General features: G+C 51.1%; 1 protein-coding gene across 6 annotated transcripts; it reads left to right on the forward strand.

Annotated features, from left to right (window-relative positions):
- The first annotated feature begins 58 nt into the window (after nt 1-58).
- On the forward strand, nt 59-19,212 carry ZNF142 (zinc finger protein 142). Of its 6 annotated transcripts, none has more exons than XM_060016100.1 (11): nt 62-263; nt 530-685; nt 797-914; nt 2,233-2,546; nt 5,319-5,918; nt 7,002-7,166; nt 8,085-8,909; nt 11,070-11,247; nt 11,990-14,903; nt 15,536-15,641; nt 17,337-18,416. In XM_060016100.1, the coding sequence occupies exons 4-11, from the start codon at nt 2,267-2,269 to the stop codon at nt 17,804-17,806; spliced, it is 5,538 nt and encodes a 1,845-aa protein (XP_059872083.1). In that variant the 5' UTR covers nt 62-263; nt 530-685; nt 797-914; nt 2,233-2,266; the 3' UTR covers nt 17,807-18,416. The 6 variants fall into 6 exon arrangements, with proteins under 6 accessions (XP_059872087.1, XP_059872083.1, XP_059872084.1 ...); XM_060016101.1 differs by having other exon boundaries at nt 62-233; nt 499-685; XM_060016103.1 differs by having other exon boundaries at nt 62-233.
- Nucleotides 19,213-19,226: the final 14 nt, after the last annotated feature.

Below are 19,226 nucleotides of genomic sequence, written 5' to 3' on the forward strand. Positions count from 1 at the left end.
CAAGAAGGCTATGCCACTCTGCTCCACAACTCTCGATGGTACTCTTTGGGCCTCAAGGCCAGGAGGGGGTGTGGGGGTGAGGAACGATCGACAGAACCATAGAGTACTCCGCCAGCCTCACAGAGGAAGAGAGAGCGGCCTCCAAATGCCCGGGTGCTAGAGGCGGCTGGGCCGGAGGCGGTCGCACAAAAGGAGTCACGGGAGGCGACTCCAGCCGCTGGTCGACCATAGAGGTGAGGCTCCCGCCCGCGCAGGGCCGGGAGGTAAGCGAGCGGCAGCGGGGCGGGAATTAGTAGGGAGTGCGGGTGGAGCAGGCCGGAGGCAAAAGTTTCTCGAGCACCAGGGTGAGGGGTGGGCCTGGGCGGTGGGAGCGCTCGGGATAAGTGCTGGAGGGAGCACGGCGACGAGCGAGGCCCCGGCGCATCACATCAGCCGCCCCGGTGCCTCGGTCGCGTCACTGCCCTAGACCGCGCCCGGTTACCCGCTGCCTCTCCTTAGGACCATAAGCATGACGATGCTCCATCCTAAGCCTTGCAGGTTACAAAACGGCTTTCTCATTTGCTGGCACTTGTGATTCCCGCTCCCGCCCAACGATGTGGACGCTGTCTGTCATCGCCTCCACTTTACAGATAGAAAAGCTGAGGCCCCGAGAAGCGAGGGGACTGTATCTGTCCAAGGCCACGCGGTGAGTCAGAGCCCACAGGAAAGTGGAAACCGGGTGCCTTGGTCCCCAGGCTGGATCTCATCCTTTTCCCAGGCCTTCTCTCTGCCTTAATTTGTCCTTTCTCTTTCTCAGTACCCGTGCCCCGAGGATAAGTTCATTTCTTCTCTTGTGCCCACTTATGTCCCACCTCACTCCGCCTTCCAGCGGCTCAATCTAGACGACACCGCGTCCTCCTTGGCTCCCCCCTAAGGCAAGTATACTGCCCGAGCTGGAAGACTCCCGAGAGCAGCGATGATAAGTGGAGGCTGCGGTTTCCAGAGAATCCTCTGAGGGCGGAAGTGCCCTGCCCTGCCACCTTCCGAATTTCCGTGATCTGAGGCTTTGAGTTGCCGAATTCTCAGCTGCAACCTGATTTCCTAACCCTAGGCCATTACTCGACCTCCATGACTCAATTTCATGAAATGATTACTGTCATTCTTATTAATTCCTAGTTATTTAGCTTAGACTAATTTTAGCCGTGTATAACAAGATATGCAATTTACTTGATATTCATCTCTCAGTTGTGTTCCAGTGTTCAATGTGAGGCCATAGTCAATTTGTTAGAAATTTCTCCAGGTGTGTTAACTTGTAAGGCATCACTGATTTGATATCTTAGTAGAAGCCTAAATTTGCTTTGATGCATTTCTGTGTCTGGAGTTCTTCACTAGAATTCCCTTATTTGTCTGACTTGCATAGACTGTTGTGGTTCAGTGAAGTGATAACATCAATAAACTCCACTCAGAAAGCTCCAAGTCTAGGGAGGGAGACTGATAGGTAAATGACAGTGCAGTGTGACACAGTTTCTGACAGAGCTATGTACAATGTGCCATTAGGACCTCAGAGAGAGAAACTTAGATGAAAGGTGTCCGGAAGCCATCCTAGTGGAAGTGATATTTGTGCAGATTTTTAAAGGATAGTTAGGAGTTGGTTAGCCAGACAAGAGAGATGGCAAAGGGGAGAAGGCCCATCAAGCCGAGAGAGGGATGTGTAAGGTTATGGAAGCAGAAGAGAATGTGGTGAGTCTGGGGAATGGGAAATCAATGACAAGTTGAATCATCAGTTCAGAGATCTTTTGCGGAGAGAGGTGGAAGATGAATCTGGAGAGGTCAGCAGGGGCCAGATCATGAAGGAAGGGCTTTGAGCTAAGGAATAGTGAGATCATAAAATGTTAAGAGGGGAGGGGACCTCTGAGATCCCTTGGTCCCACCCAATTTTATTGCAGGTAAGAGAACTGAGACCCAGATTGCTTAGTAATTTGACCAACATCACTTAGCTCCAAGAAACAGTCTTTAATATATTGGCTACAACTTCTTGTCTCTTTCCTATATTGATCCCTATTAACATGTTTATGCTTTTTGTTCTAAACATTGTCATAAAAAGAAAATTTCTAGGTTAACTACGTATGGCATGCTGCCATGCAAGGAAATGCCTAATTGGGCAGGCACTGGGCTGTGCACCCACACCAAGTGGGAAGAAAGTGAGAGATCTAATTATATGTTGTTTGGTTTTTCTTCTGGTTGGATTATCAGCACGTAAGAGGACATAGCACACAAGTTGGTGGTGATGACAGACCCTGTGTTGGACTCACAGCCAGCCAACAGCACAGGGGAGATGGATGGACTGTGCCCTGAGCTATTGCTGATCCCCCGACCTCTCTCTAACCGTGGACTCCTAGAGCCTGTCCAGAGCCCCTGTCCTTCTGGGAGCCCTCCACCTTTGCCTGCTGACCCAGGCTGCCTGCTGGTAGAAACCACAGCAACTGAAGAGGACACAGAGAACATGGAGATCATTGTGGAAGCAGTAGCTGGAAACCTGTCCCCAGGTGCTCCTGGAGAGACCCCAGGTACCAACACAGTTGCTAGCAGGCCAGTGAGACAAGCAACCCTGAGTTTTTGTCTGTGCTGTGTTTGATCGTTGTATATAAATATGATGAAGACACAAGGTAGCATCCTATTTTTATACTTAGAGATGTTGTAATTTGATTTGCAGTTGGTGAATGTTGATTGAAGTCTGGCGAGGTGGTGCACAACTTGTACCAAGCTCTTGGCAGTCTATCCCTGCGAGGGCTTCACGTCTGCTAGGCGGTAATCCAGAAGGGAAGACCTTTCTGACACCTCTGCCCAGTCCTTACTCCTATAGTCCTCAAGGATTCTCTTCTCCATGTTGACCCTCCCACCCAGGAACTGCAGCCAGGGATTAGGCAAAAGGCCCAGCCTCTCTCCACCACCCAGGGCTTGGCAGGGCTTCCTAGCAGTACTTCCCTGCTCTAGTTTCTTGCGGATAACATACTTACATCACCCAAGGCATGCCGTTAAGAGTGGGAGTTGAATAATTTATATTTACGTTAGAAGAAAGAGTCCTCCCTTTAATCTTCCCACATCTCAACTTCTTATTTTTAGGTAACTTCCCTGTTTTGTAACTGTCGTCTTCCAGCTACAGTTGTACCATTTTTCCTTGGTAGTGTACAAAGAATACTGGGAAAGATTAGCTAGTTTGATTGTATAATATTTCTAAACTTTGATGTGGTGAAAGAAATAATAAATAAATTAAAAAGGAACCTGGAAAAACATTTGCAATATATAAAACATTTGCAATATATAAGAAAGAGTTAATATCTTTAAAATTCAAAGAGCTCCACAATAAGAAAAAGAAACAGTATTTTTTTAGAAAGGGAGAAAAGAAATCTATGTGCAATTTACTAAAGAAGAAATGAAAATAGTTAATAACCATAAGTATGTTCAATCTCACTAACACACAAATTCCAGTTTAACTATAAGATGCCATTATTGTTTCTCAATTTTGGCAGAAATTAAGCAATTTTTATAAAAGTAGTGTTGGTGAGGCTATGGGGGAAACAGACACTATCTTATAGTTTATAGAGTATAAATTAGCATAAGTTTTTGAAAGTCAATTTATCCATGAAACAAATTTTAAAAGACATGTACTCTGACCTAGTAGTTCCACTTCTAGGGATCTGTCCTATAGAAAGAGTCACACACATGCACAAGGATGCAGGAATAAGGATGTGTAGGGCAGCTTTATTTGTAATGGTTGGAAACAACCCAGATATCTATCAGTAAGAGCAAAATTTCATTTTGATTTACCCGTGCTCTGAAGTACCATGAACTGGACCAAAAAAATTAGGTAGATCTAAATGTCCTACTCATAGATAAAAATATCCTTGATATATAGCAAGTGAAAATAATTTTTTAAAATGCAAATATCCGGGGCTTCCCTGGTAGCACAGTGGTTAAGAATCCGCCTGCCATTGCAGGGGACACAGGTTCGAGCCCTGGTCTGGGAAGATCCCATGTGCTGCGGAGCAACTAAGCCCGTGTGCCACAACTACTGAGCCTGCGCTCTAGAGTCCGAGAGCCACAACTACTGAAGCCAGTGCACCTAGAACCCATGCTCTGCAACAAGAGAAGCCACTGCAATAAGAAGCCTGCTCGCCGCAACTAGAGAAAGCCCACGCACAGCAACGAAGACCCAAAGCCAAAAATAAATAAGTAAATAAACTTTAAAAGAAAGCAAATTGCCAAAAAATGACCCCAAAAGGTCTGAAAGGATATAGACCAAATTATGTGTGTGAGGGTGGGAGGTGGTCATTCTTTATATAGTTCTGTTGTTGCACTGAATTTTTATTTAAACAAAAAAATAATAAAGAGAAAAAGAACCACCAGAATAAATGTAGGACAAACCTGGGCTCCACCATTAACAGGCATGGTGGCCTTAACCTTGCAGCATCCCAGGTCCCTCTTCTCATAGGGCAGTTGGAGGACCAAGCAAAAGTGTTTCCTAAGCCTTTCTTTGTCAAGGTCCTGCCAGTTGCTTAAGAAATGGCAGCAAGTGGAGCAACTAGACCCATGCGCCACAATTCCTGAGCCTGTGCTGTAGAGCCCGCAAGCCACAACTACTGAGGCCCACGCGCCTGGAGCCTGTGTTCCGCAACAAGAGAAGCCACCACAGTGAGAAGCCCACATACCGCAACAAAGAGTGGACCCCGCTTGCTGCAACTAGAGAAAGCCCGAGCGCAGCAACGAAGACCCAATGCAGGCAAAAATAAATAAATAAATTGATTTAAAAAATAAAAATTATCAAAAAAAAAAAAAGAAATGGCAGCAATTATTATGAATGTGATCTGGCTCATCTCAGAAAGGATGTCCTCCATTTTATGAATTACTGTGCCTTTGAAAATCTCTTCACAGGATATAAAATAACGCTTTGTCATGTATACTGCAGATATTTTCCTCAGATTGTCATTTTCTTCTTTTGGAAGTTTCTAATTTTTTATTTGGGCAAAACATATCGCCTTTTCTTAATGCTTTCTGGATTTGGTTAATACATGTTACATTCACTTCACAAATATTTATGAAGTACCTACTTTGTGCCAAGTATTGTGCAAGATACTGGGAATCCAAACACACGTGCAAGATAGACCATCTTTGACCTTAGGGGGCTTTGAAAATCAGACTTAAGGTGTAGAATCAGACTTAAGTCCATCTCCATTCCATGAATGTTAAAAAATTCACCTACATTTTCTACTGGTAACTAACTCCTCTGAGTCTTGTTCTGTCTGATTCTGTGCCTTTCTCTGTCGGTCCTCTGCCTGCAGGTGTCCTGGTAAAGGTGGTGGAGGTGTACTTCTGTGAGCGCTGTGAGCAGAGCTTCGCAGAGCCCACTCTGCTGTCCCTGCACCAGTGCACTGAGACCGTTATACAGCCTGTGCAGGGCCTTGCTAGCCCCCCCTGCTCTGTAGAGCTGCCCCCCAGCAACCTCACTCTCCCTGGCCCTCTGCAGGGCCAGAGCCCACCAGATAGCCCCCTGCCATGCCCTGTGTGTAGACAGGAGTTTGCCCAGCCCCAGGCCCTGAAGAGCCACTTCAAGATTCACCGGGGCACTCCAGATGCCTTCTCCTGCCCAGAGTCTGGCTGTGTGTTCTCTGCTCAAGATCGCAAGGGTCTACAGCACCACCTGAGGCAGACCCACAGAGCGCTTCCCGTGCCCTGTTCTTTCCGGGGCTGCCCCCTGCTCTTCGGGAGCCAGCAGGGCATGGAGCTGCACCGGCAGGGCCATTACCCTTTCCACTGCAACCACTGCAGCTTCGTGGGCTCCAACATCAAACTCTTCCGGCAGCATCAGCGGAGTCACGGGGCCGGGACACAGGGAGAACTGTCTGCTGTTCAGGGTCTTCCATCGCAGGAGCTGCTGCCAGGTATGAGGCCAAGGACCCAGCAGTATCCTGCCTGGATTGCAGCTGCAATTGGTGTGTAGCAGAGGCAGTTGTTACTAATGCCATGAATGTAAGCCTGAATTGAAGAGAATCCGGGGTAGTGGCTCAGGAGGACGGGATTATCAGCTGATGTGGGAAGGCATCTAGACACCCCGGACCAGGCAGAAAATATGGGACAAAGAGGAAGTCTTTGTCCATGACAATGAATGAAGTTTGACTTAAGCTACACTGTGGCCTTGAAGTTACTTAACCAATGTCTCTTCTGATCCATTTCAGAACTTTCTGAGGGCAGAAGCTAAACTGCCCATCAGTGGCTGTAGCCATTGGTAGAATGCCTGTAGACTCCTTTTTAGAGCAAGTGGTATTGGGCAGAAGAAGCTGGGGTTATTTTAAAAAGAAACCCTCAAGGGAGGTGGTGCTTCAATGATTCTTATTCCTCTTGGTCTCAAAAAGAGTGTGGGGTGAGCAGAGGAGCAGGAAGAAATAGAGAAGCCAGGCCAGGAGAGGCCAGGGTTCTGATGAGAGAATTTGGCTCGCTAAGACTGATTTGTGCTCTGGTACAAAGAGAAGATTCCTCTTTCCTGGGAAAAAGTCATACATCTTTGCCTTACTGAGGCAGCTGCCTCTAACTGAGGGAGAGAAGGAATGGATTTGAGAGCACAGGATGTGATCCTGCATTGCTGAGTTGGGTTTCTCAGTAGAAGTTTAGAGGTCAGGGATGTTCGCCCACACTGAGCCACCAGCCGTTAACCCTGGGGACCTGAGCCAGGGAAGTACAGTCTAGTCCGCCCATTCTCTACCTCTCTGCCCCCTCCCCCCACTGAAGTGACCTCAAAGATCTTGCCTTCAAGGGGTCCGAGGTTGGTGTTATCTGAGGTTTGATTTACTTCAGACTGGAGCATCACTGACAGCTTAGCTCCTGGTCTTCCTATCCCTGTCTTGTGTGGGAGTAAATTAATATACTTAGAACCCCGGATTCCCTTATGCTAAATGGTGGGAGGTGAGAAGTACAGGCACTCAGCCCTGCATTGGCTCCTCTAGTCATCAAGCTCTTTGCATCTTCAGCTCTCAGAGTGTCCCCAGGAGAGGGAGAGCCTTCCGAGGAAGTAGGAGCACCCTTGCCTGGGCAGGAGTCAGCTGAAGAGGAGGACATAGAGGAAGAAGAGGACAGTGGCAGCCAGAACTCCCAGAAAGCCCTGGAGAAAGGCCAGGGGGCTCAGCGGTTGGAGGGTAATGATGTGATGGGGCTTGAACCTCCTGGTGGTGGGGAGGAACGGACAGTGGGGAGCGTGGTATTGAGGCTCTGGGATTTGGTTTCCTGAGTTTGAGTTCAGATCCTTCCGTTCCTAACATTCCACTTTGACATGTCTAGTGGGAAAGTGATAAATGGGCACAGACCCTGGTGACACAGGGTAAGAGTAAATAGAGTTTGCTCTCGGGGCTGGTTTTCCCCAGGCAGAAAGCTCTTTTGTGAGGAGGGGGAGGGTGATACTCATATTATGAAGATGCCAGGGGTTTTTGACTGGCAGCCTGTCTTGTCTGACATTGAGCCCCCTAAGGTTGTTTTTCTGAATCCTTGCTTCCCAGTTTACCGTCTGAGGAGAGCAGCATTTGAAACCCATCCCACAGGGGGCATACTTACCCATCAGGTGACCAGGAAGGATCTGATTATATTTATTATCAGCTCTCTATGCCCCCAGGGTTCAGAAGTAGGAGTACTTTACCTTCTCTTCCCTCTGCTCACTCCCTGTGGGGTTCTTTTCCTTCCAACCAACCCTACTGGTTCTTCCGCCTGCCCTCCGGGTCAAGGACAGGAAGAACAAGAATGCTCCGTCAAGAGTCTTCTTTTGAGCCTTTCTAGATAAAAGCTCAAGAATAGTGGGTGGCGGGGTGAAGCACTTCTTAAAGGTCACAGCAAGGGCAGAGAAGTCCTTGTGATTTTGTTTCTCTAAATACTTGAATGACTTCTCTCTTCTTCGAGGCTACAAAGTTTGAGATGCTATTGTTTGGTTTCTTAGAAAGAAAGGAACAAGGCCATGCATGCATGCATAATTTGTCTGGGCAAATTGTGGTTCTCCCATTAACTGGCCAGCCCCTGACCTATCGAAGAATCTCACTCTTAACCCTCCCTGCCTTTCCCTCTCCCAGGAGCTGTGGCTTCTGGCACCGAGTCCCTCTTCAAGACCCACATGTGTCCAGAATGCAAGCGCTGCTTCAAGAAGCGGACCCATCTGGTGGAGCACCTACACCTCCACTTCCCAGACCCCAGTCTCCAGTGCCCCAACTGCCAAAAGTTCTTCACCAGTAAGAGCAAGCTCAAGACCCACCTGCTGCGGGAGCTGGGCCAAAAGGCCCACCGCTGCCCACTGTGCCACTACAGTGCAGTGGAGAGGAATGCCCTCAACCGCCACATGGCTAGCATGCATGAGGATATTTCCAACTTCTACTCAGATACCTATGCCTGTCCTGTCTGCCGGGAGGAGTTCCGCCTCAGCCAGGCCCTTAAGGAGCACCTCAAGAGCCACACCGCAGCAGCTGCGGCCGAGCCGCTGCCCCTTCGCTGCTTTCAGGAGGGCTGTAGCTACACGGCACCCGACCGCAAGGCCTTCGTAAAGCATTTGAAGGAGACCCACGGTGTGCGGGCCGTGGAGTGCCGCCATCACTCGTGTCCCATGCTCTTCGCCACAGCAGAAGCCATGGAGGCCCACCACAAAAGCCACTATGCCTTCCACTGCCCCCACTGTGACTTCGCCTGCTCCAACAAGCACCTGTTCCGTAAACATAAGAAGCAGGGCCACCCTGGCAGTGAAGAGCTGCGCTGCACCTTCTGCCCCTTTGCCACCTTCAACCCGGTGGCCTACCAGGACCACGTGGGCAAGATGCATGCTCACGAGAAGATCCATCAGTGCCCTGAGTGCAGCTTTGCTACTGCCCACAAGAGGGTGCTTATCCGCCACATGCTGCTGCATACCGGTGAGATGGCTCCACCCTTCCCACCGTGTAATAGTGGTGACGATGGCAAACGGGAGCGTTTGCTGTGTGCCAGACACCCGGAGGGCTTTGCGTACATTGCACAGGACTCATCTGACCTAGTGTTCCTAGAGATAAATCTAGTATTTGCAGTTTACAAATAAGCCTTGAGTGTCACTCAGCAAGTAAAGTGGTCGGGCTAGGATTTGCGGCAGGTGGGATCTTTTTAGTTGAGGCATATGAGATCTTTTAGTTGCTGGATGCGGGATCTAGTTCCCGACCAGGGATCGAATCCAGGCCCCCTGCAGGGAGTGCAGAGTCTTTACTGGACCACCAGGGAAGTCCCGTGCCTCACCTTTAAAGCCCTGTCGGGTTCTGCCCACCCCTAATCGGGCATGGGTGGGTCAACACCCAGCCTGTTAAAGCAAAGAAACCCAGACCAGGACAGATACCTTCCTTTGCAGTTCAAGTTTTGTGATGTGCTGTGAGAGATAGTAGGTGAGGGAACTGAGCCATCCATATATATTATAGCCTTGAAAGCCAGGACACTGAAACATGATCTCGTCTGGTGACCTGAAAGTTGCGGGGTTTTCAACTCAGGCTCTTAATTGGTTACCAGCATTACTGATGCTTTGAGTAAAAACCAAACCAGGCTTCCTGCTATAGCATCTTCCCATTTGTGATCACTATGTAAGCATTGGTGGATTGACAAGACATTAAAAAATCTCATCAAAGATTCTTTAGTTTGGGAGGACAGTTTTTAGGCAGCTTGTGGCAAAGCCATTGTTGTTTCCATTAAACAGTTCATTTCTATACAGGCTTTAGTCACAAAATCTCATTTTTCTGAGGCTTCTTAAAATCTCACATCTATACAGGCATACTTTTTTTTATTTCACTTTATCGTTCTTAGCAGATACTGTGTTTTTTTCTAAATCGAAGGTTTGTGGCAACCCTGCATTGTCAGGTGATAGCATTTTTTAGCAATAAAGTATTTTTTAAATTAAGCTATGTACACTGTTTTGTTAGAATGTTATTGCACACTTAATAGACTACCGTGCAATGTGTGAACATAACTTTTACGTGTACTGGGAAACCAAAAAATTTGTGGGACTCGCTTTCTTGTGATATTTGCTTTATTGTGGTGGTCTGGAACTGAACTCACCATCTCTCTGAGGTATGCTTGTGTAGTGCTTTATAGTTTTTTCATATATATTATCTCATTTAATCCATAATAACGATCTTGTAAGAAAGGCAGGTAAAGATGAGAAACGCTGAACATTTAAATGGCCTGTTTCAGGATCACACAGCTGGTATCAGAAGCAGAGCCAGAACACCACGTTGCTTGCCTTTCACCATAAGGAGAGGGGCTGAGTGGGTGGGCAGGGGTAACAGGGAATGGTCCTGAAAGAACATGGCCCCAGCCTCACCTGTTAGCGCTAGGTCTCGACCAACGTACAGGGACAGGTCGTCATTGAGCCCTTTAATCTTCATATCAGCCATGTGAGGTCAGTATTTTTGTTGCCCCCTTTTTGGAGACCAGGAAACTTAGACTTAGAGGGGTTAAGTGACCTGCCCGAGGACACACAGTAGTAAACTGGGATTTGAACCACTGCCTAATAGCTCTATGGTTTCTCTGTGCCTCAGCTTCTTCGTCTGTAAAATGGGATAATAAAGGGCTGTTGTGAGGATTCAGTAAGAGAAGGCATTTTTATAAAGTGCTCAGAAAGGTGCCTGGCACGTAGTGAGCACAGTGTAAATGTCGGCTATTAATATATTTATTACTGTGTTGGACTCCGGAGTCAGAGTTGTTAACCACTGTGTTGTATTGCCTAATTTTTTCTCCTCCTCTTCCACAAAACTGGAACGAATTGGGCTAAGTGGAGCAGTTGGCCGCTAGTGCCAATAAGCTGTATAACAAATCCAGAATGGACTTTGAAGCTACTTTTAAAAAGCTAGGTCTTCACTTTCCCCCTACCTTCCTTGGCGTCAGGGTGGAAGAGTGGTCATCCCAGAGGGCTGTGAGGCAGCATTGACTTTTGCGAATAGCACCTCAGCTTCCACTCCTGCTGGGCATCAGGGCGAGCCTGCTGGGGAGGACGGTCTGTCGCTCCCTCGGTCCGTGTCTGACTTGTGTTCTCTCCCCGCTCACCCCCATCCCCACAGGCGAGAAGCCGCACAAGTGTGAGCTGTGTGACTTCACGTGTCGAGACGTGAGCTACCTGTCCAAGCACATGCTGACCCACTCTAACACCAAGGATTACATGTGCACCGAATGCGGCTACGTCACCAAGTGGAAGCACTACCTCAGCGTGCACATGCGGAAACACGCGGGCGACCTCAGGTATGAGCACACGCGTGCCTCCCTCCCTAACCCAATGACCTGGAGCTAAGCTAGCCGCCTCTGAAAGTCAGCTTCTGGCCCCATCTCTCTTCTGGCCCCAGAGAGACTCCTCCGCACGGCCCTCTGCTCCTGTCATCTCGGCTCTGCTGCCTCTAGCTGACCTCTGCCTGTGGCCTAGTGTGCACTGTGTGAGCTCTCTGGGCTCAGGGAAGGGGGTGTAGACCCAGAGTAGAGGCCCAGAGACTAAGGTGTCATTTGAGTTCTGAGTCCAGTCCTGGTGAAGTAGATGGGCTACGCCTGTGGCTCCAATCCTGGCCACGTCCAAATCCAGGCAAGTTCCCCTCTGACCTGTGGGCACAGCTGGCTAGGGGGTTTCTCCGTGGCTTTCACGTCTCCGTGGGGGAGTGGGATCTAGGCACAGAAACCTGCCCCGTGGGGCTGTAGCCATGTCAGCTCCTCAGAAGTCCACAGAGGTTGACTGATTCATGATACCCTCCCTTTAGGAAGCAATGTAGAGTAGCGGGTAGAACACAGGCCCTGAAGCTAGACCGTCTGCCCTTCACTTCCTTTGTAACTCGAGGCAAGTTACTAACTTCTGTACCTTAGTCTCGTCACTAAGACGATTAAATTAGATGATGCATGTACAACACTGAGTGTAGAGCTTGGCCCATAGTAGGTATTTATACAGTTTCTGGTAGTTGCTGTGATTAATTTATGATTGTGATTTTTCCCTCCTCACCAGATACCAGTGCAACCAGTGCTCCTATCGCTGCCACCGGGCTGATCAGCTGAGCAGCCACAAGCTGCGGCACCAGGGCAAGTCCCTGATGTGCGAGGTGTGCGCCTTCGCTTGCAAGCGGAAGTACGAGCTGCAGAAGCACATGGCTTCCCAGCACCACCCCGGCACGGCCGCCCCACTCTACCCCTGCCGCTATTGCAGCTACCAGAGCCGCCACAAGCAGGCCCTGCTGAGCCATGAGAACTGCAAGCACACCCGCCTCCGAGAGTTCCACTGTGCCCTCTGCGACTATCGCACCTTCAGCAACACCGCCCTCTTCTTCCACAAGCGCAAAGCCCACGGCTACGTGCCCGGGGACCAGGTCTGGCAGCTTCGCCATGCCAGCCAGGAGCCAGAGGGAGCCGGGCAGTGCCCAACACCCCCACCAGACTCAGAGCCCTCAAGTCAGCTGTCTGCCCAGCCTGAGGGGCCGGACCATGACCCAGGGACGGTGGTAGACCCCGGCTTGGATCAGGCCCCGCCAGAGACCAGTGAGGAGGACAGTGCTGGGAAACAGGACGGCGGTGAGGTTCCCCAGGGGCATGACCTAGTTGGCAGCCCCAGTCCGGCGGAGGTAGATGAGGGAGGCTGCACGCTACACCTAGAGGCCCTGGGAGTGGAGCTGGAGCCTGTGGCCAACCCGCCCCTTGAGGATATCACCGAAACAGCTCCTGTGGAGTTCAGGGCCCTGGATCCCTCAGGGCCTCTGAGACTGGAAGGGCCAGATGGAACTTTGACAGAGCTGTCTACCTTTGAAGGTGCTGGAGCTTCCGGCTTGGGTGCTGAAGAGTCCATTCTGGAAAAGCCGGTCTCTGAGCCCCCTATAAATCCCCCTTCCTCAGAGGAGCCCCCTAACAGCTGGGTGGGAACCTTCAAGGCAAATCCACCCACTGAGACAGCACCCCTGCCCCAGTTCCCTGAATCAGAGTCATTACTCAAGGCCCTAAGGAGGCAGGACAAAGAACAGGCAGAGGCGCTGGTGCTGGAGGGGCGGGTTCAGATGGTAGTGATACAGGGAGAGGGGCGGGCTTTCCGCTGCCCACACTGCCCTTTCATCACCCGCCGGGAGAAGGCCCTGAGTCTGCACTCCAGGACTGGGTGCCAGGGCCACCGAGAGCCCCTCCTCTGCCCTGAGTGTGGAACCAGCTTCAAGCAACAGCGTGGCCTCAGCACCCATCTGCTGAAGAAGTGCCCTGTCCTCCTCAGAAAGAACAAGGGCTTGCCCAGACCAGATCCACCCATCCCTCTGCATCCTCGGCCCCCGGGCACACCGGCCTCAGAGGATGCAGCAGGTGGGAAGCCCCCACCTGCACCATTAGAAGTAGAGATCATGCTCCCAAAAGATGCTCCTTCCAAGCTTCCTGGGGAGCCAGAAAACATAGAGGAGCCTGTTGCCACACTCTCCGGCTCCACAGTCCCTCCTGCAGAAGACTCCTCGCCCACAGAGGCCCCTGAGAAGTTCCACTTTGAGCAGGGCAAGTTTCACTGCAACTCATGCATGTTCCTTTGCTCTCGGCTTTCCTCCATTACCTCTCACGTGGCTGAAGGCTGCCGGGGCGGACGTGGCGGGGGAGGAAAGCGAGGCGCCTCCCAGACCCAGCCTGTTGTGTCCCTGCTGAGCAGCAGGGACTCTGCTCCCCTGAGCAGTGGGAGTGCAGAGCGCAGCCCTGGTGATGGGAATGCAGCTCTGGTTCCAAAGCAGAAGGGGGCTCGCTTCTCCTGCCCCACGTGTCCCTTCAGCTGCCAGCAGGAGCGGGCCCTGAGGACTCACCAGGCCCGGGGCTGCCCCCTTGAGCAGTCTGGAGAGCTGCGCTGTGGCCTCTGCCCATTCACCGCTCCTGCTGCTGCTGCCCTGAGGCTCCACCAGAAGCGGAGGCACCCTGCCGCAGCCCATGGCCCCCGGCCCCCTCTTCAATGTGGGGACTGCGGCTTCACCTGTAAACAGAGCCGGTGCCTACAGCAGCACCGGCGGCTGAAGCATGAGGGGGTGAAGCCACATCAGTGCCCTTTCTGTGACTTTTCCACCACCAGACGGTACCGGTTAGAGGCTCACCAGTCCCGACACACAGGTGTTGGCCGCATCCCCTGCAGCTCCTGTCCCCAGACATTTGGTACCAACTCAAAACTGCGCTTGCACCGGTTGAGGGTACACGACAAAACACCCACCCACTTCTGTCCACTCTGTGACTATAGTGGCTACCTTCGCCATGACATCACTCGCCACGTTAACAGTTGCCACCAGGGCACCCCAGCCTTTGCCTGCCCCCAGTGTGAGGCCCAGTTCAGCTCCGAGACAGCACTCAAACAGCATGCTCTGCGCCGGCATCCCGAGCCTACGCCCCCTGTCCCTGGCTCTCCCACAGAGGCCACTGAGGGCCCCCTGCACTGCTCCCGCTGTGGGCTACTGTGCCCCAGCCCTGCCAGCCTGCGAGGGCATACCCGGAAACAGCACCCACGGCTCGAATGTGGGGCCTGTCAGGAGGCCTTCCCCAGCCGGCCGGCATTGGACGAGCACCGAAGGCAGCAGCATTTCAGCCACCGCTGCCAGCTCTGTGACTTTGCTGCCCGGGAACGGGTGGGCCTGGTGAAGCACTACTTGGAACAGCACGAGGAGACTTCAGCAGCGGCATCCTCAGCTGGGGATGCTGGCCAGCCCCCTCTGCGCTGCCCTTTTTGTGACTTTGTGTGCCGCCATCAGCTGGTGCTAGATCACCACGTGAAAGGGCACGGGGGCACCCGGCTCTACAAGTGCACTGACTGTGCTTACAGCACCAAGAACCGGCAAAAGATCACCTGGCACAGCCGCGTCCACACTGGGGAAAAGCCCTACCACTGTCACCTCTGTCCCTATGCCTGTGCTGACCCCTCTCGCCTCAAGGTAAGGTCAGGGGCTAGGGGGTCTGGGAATGGAAGGAATGCAGGTTGCGGAGTTAAACTACCTGGGTTCTTTAATCCTGACTCTTCTGAAAATTAGCTCTGTGACTTCGGTCAAGTCCCTTAACTTCTCCAAACCTCAGATTCCTCATCTGTGAAGAGGGGATAATACTTCATAGGGTTGCTACAGAGATAAAATTCCATAATACATGCTTGGCATGTGATAAAGGCGTGTAATAGGTTGTAGATAACCTAGATAACAGCTGACATTTACTGAGTACTTACACTGTGTGGGACACTAATTTTAATCCTTTCAGAAATATGAGATATACTTTTACTGTTTCCCATTTTCCAGATTAATAAACTGAGAATTAGGGGTAAGGTTGCCCAAAGACACAGCTGATAAGTGGCAGAGGTGAGATAGGGCAAACCTGGGGTCGGCCGAATGGGTTCGGGTTGCGTCAGAGTGACTGGCCTTGGAGACCTGATTGGCAGTGGTGGAGAATGGGTAGGATTGGTGCAGGGAACAGGATTATCTGCCAACAGTTTCTCTGCCTGCTTGCTCTATTTCCACATCCAGTGAGTACCAAAGGGTACACATTTTCTGGGTGTGCTTTTTGCTCTTCCCTCCTCCAGTACCATATGCGGATTCACAAGGAGGAGCGGAAGTATCTGTGCCCTGACTGTGGCTACAAGTGCAAGTGGGTCAACCAGCTCAAGTACCACATGACCAAGCACACAGGTGAGTCTGCATGGTTTTGACAGGCCTGAGGGGTTCCCCTGTGCCCTAGCACACCCAGCCTCCCTGAGGTGGTGTATGTCCTTACTCAGATTTGGGGTGCACAGCTGTTTTCACATCAAGGGTAGTAGGTAGACTGAAAAGCCAGAATAGCTTCCCAACCCACTGAAAGCCTATCAGAATCAGGAGAGAGGTGAACCTGAGAGTCTGGACATGTGTACTTTGCGAAAGCTTCCCAGGGTATTATGGCACAAGGTCACCCACCTCCGGTTGAGGACCTCCAACTCAAACATGAGTGACTGAGCGGGTCTGCCTGGTCCCTACAGAGACAGGATGGAACTATCATGAGTGAGGAGGAGAAAGTAGAGGGTTCAGCTGTTATTTGTTTATTTATTTATTTATTTATTTATTTTGGCTGAGTTGGGTCTTTATTGCTGCTCACAGGCTTTCTCTAGTTGCAGCGAGCAGCGGCTACTCTTCGTTGCGGTGCGAGGGCTTCTCATTGTGGTGGCTTCTCGTCTTGCGGAGCATGGGCTCTAGGCGTGGGCTCAGAAGTTGTGGCTTATGGGCTCCAGAGCGCAGGCTCAGTAGTTGTGGCACATGGGCTTAGTTGCTCCACGGCATGTGGGATCTTCCCGGACCAGGGCTTGAACCTGTGTCCCCTGCATTGGCAGGGGGATTTTTAACCACTGCGCCACCAGGGAAGTCTCTCACCTGTTTTTGTTTTGTTTTGTTTTGTTTTGTTTTGTTTAAAGAATGAAAGAATCAGAGGCCCCATACAGTATTATCAAGATGACTGTGGGCTTTTTTTTTTTTTAAGAAGATGTTGGGGGTAGGAGTTTATTAATTAATTAATTTATTTTTGCTGTGTTGGGTCTTCATTTCTGTGCAAGGGCTTTCTCTAGTTGTGGCAAGCGGGGGCCACTCTTCATTGCGGTGCGCGGGCCTCTTACTATCGCGGCCTCTCTTGTTGGGGAGCACAGGTTCCAGATGTGCAGGCTCAGTAGTTGTGGCTCACGGGCCTAGTTGCTCTGCGGCATGTGGGATCCACCCAGACCAGGGCTCGAACCCCTGTCCCCTGCATTAGCAGGGAGATTCTCAACCACTGCGCCACCAGGGAAGCCCCCCTCACCTGTTTTAACTTGTCCTTTTTTTTTCTCCTGGGTAAAGTCCATGAACCACAGGTTCTCAGAGAAGGGTTAATGATGGTGTGCCTGTGATTGTTGCATATGCCCCCCCCCAAGTAAAGGAATTAACCAGATGCATTTCAAGGCCCTCTGCCTCTACCCCTTCTTTTGCCTCTCCCGCTTTCCTCTTAAGCATTTTCTTTTACTTCTTGTGTTGAACAAGGGATCCATTTCAATGGATTCCCAATTCCATGAGTACTCCATGACCAAAAAGGGGTTGGAGTTCCCCATGTAGAAACCCTGTCATATTTGAGTATTTATTGCTGTCAGTTGGCTACTTAGGGGTCCAGTTAGTTACCGGCATCCATCGAGCACCCACTGTATACAAGGGGCTATGTTGGGAATAGGACACAGCAATGTCAGACAGGATTGGAACATTCCAAAGACATGGTCCTTAGGTTGCTGCTTGTGTTCCTTATGTCCCAGGATCACAGTGACTCCTCTGGTCCACTGATCCTTGTTCCACCTCCTTCAGTGGTGATGTGTTCCCTGTCCTTGCCCTGTCCTACAGGACTGAAGCCATACCAGTGTCCCGAGTGTGAGTACTGCACGAACAGGGCCGACGCACTGCGCGTGCACCAGGAGACGCGGCACCGGGAAGCACGGGCCTTCATGTGTGAGCAGTGCGGCAAGGCCTTCAAGACACGCTTCCTGCTGCGCACCCACCTCCGCAAGCACAGCGAGGCCAAGCCCTACGTGTGCAACGTGTGCCACCGTGCTTTCCGCTGGGCCGCTGGCCTGCGCCATCACGCCCTCACCCACACTGACCGCCACCCTTTCTTCTGCCGTCTCTGCAGCTACAAGGCCAAGCAGAAATTTCAGGTGGTCAAGCATGTGCGCAGGCACCACCCTGACCAGGCTGACCCAAACCAAGGCGTGGGCAAGGACCCCACCACGCCCACGGTGCACCTACATGACGTGCAGTTGGAGGATCCCGGCCCCCCTGCTCCTGCTGCTCCCCCCACTGGCCCTGAGGGCTGAGGGCCTCCCCCACCTCCCGACAAGAAGAGGGTGTGGGCCCAGGTGTGCAGACTGGACCCAGAGCTAGCCTGAGGAGCTCAGGGCCAGAGGAAAGGCTTGGCTTCAGGGTGTCAGAGAGGCTGGAACCCTCCTGGGACTCTGGCTGTAGTACTTGGAAGTTGATATAAAAGAAAGACCTGGACCACAGATTGACTTCTGTTGAGGCACATTGTGTTTTTAACCCGTGAGTTCCTAATCTCTTCACCATCACTCCACCAGAGTCCCTGGCTATAAGATCGTGGTTTACCCATTTCATCTTCTCTTTCCTTCTTACTACGTCAAGTCCTATTTTCTTTCAGCATCCTCAGAACAGTTGTATCTAACTGCATGTGCTGTTGTGCCCACTGCTCTATAAAGCATGGTTAAATGATTAGTAGCTTATATAGACTCGTCCAAGTCCCTGACCTAACACTGCCAGGCTGTCATCTCAGTCTGCCCTGTCCCCTCTCAGGCCTCTGTCTCTCCTTTGTCTCCTTCCATCTTCACTGAGTGATTGATTCTGAAACGCCCAGGCCTGCCTTCTCTCTGTTCTCAAGCCTGAATCAGCCCTTGCCCTGCTCCCTATTTCTGAGTCCCTTTGTCTACCTGTAGAGGGAGGATTGCCACCCACTAAGCCTCCTCGTGGAAGCAGCTTTAATTCGGCACCATCCTGACTGGCTCAGCTGCTGCACTAGAGTTAAAGCACAAGGATAGGGTGAAAGACAGACAACTGGGAAGGTAAATCTCTAACCCAGGATTCTGTCAGTGCCTCACAGTGACTGTATAATTAATCATCTAAACTGGGACACACTGGGAAAATTGAAGAGGGTACTATTAATAATTATGCTGAGACACCAGACATAAACCCGGACTATTCCAGGCATACTCTTTAGGAGGGCTGGGATCACATAACTCTTTGTCTCCTCGTTTTGCCGTGTCCCTTAGAAGCCATACTTGCAGTAAGTGCAGGGGGGGCCCTGGAAACCCTATTTTTCCACCTTTTCCCTATCCCAAATGTCCCCCAACCCTCATATCTCCCCTTCTTGCCCAACAATGAGAGACTGTACTCAAGCCAAATTGAGAGAGAAGCTCTATTTATACCAGAGGGGCTAGGGAGCAGCAGTCCAGTGGAGACTCTGAGGGCTGTGTAGTGTTCTCTTGACAGTCGTAATACAGTCTTGGGGTCAGATCTCCTTCCCCAGCCTTTGCCTGGGGAGCCTTGGGGCTTGATTTGTCCTTCCCTTGGCTCTGGACTTTGAGGAAGTTAGAGGTGGAGGAGATAGTGCCTCTGAGGGTTTGTCTGCCCCAAGCCCTTCTCTGGATTTCTAGTTGCAATCTGCCTTTGAGCCAGAGTTGGTGTGAAAGTGTAGTCCTAGATCTGGGTATGGTATTGAACCTATAG

This window comes from Delphinus delphis, chromosome 7 (assembly GCF_949987515.2).
Source record: "Delphinus delphis chromosome 7, mDelDel1.2, whole genome shotgun sequence".
NCBI classification, from domain to species: domain Eukaryota; kingdom Metazoa; phylum Chordata; class Mammalia; order Artiodactyla; family Delphinidae; genus Delphinus; species Delphinus delphis.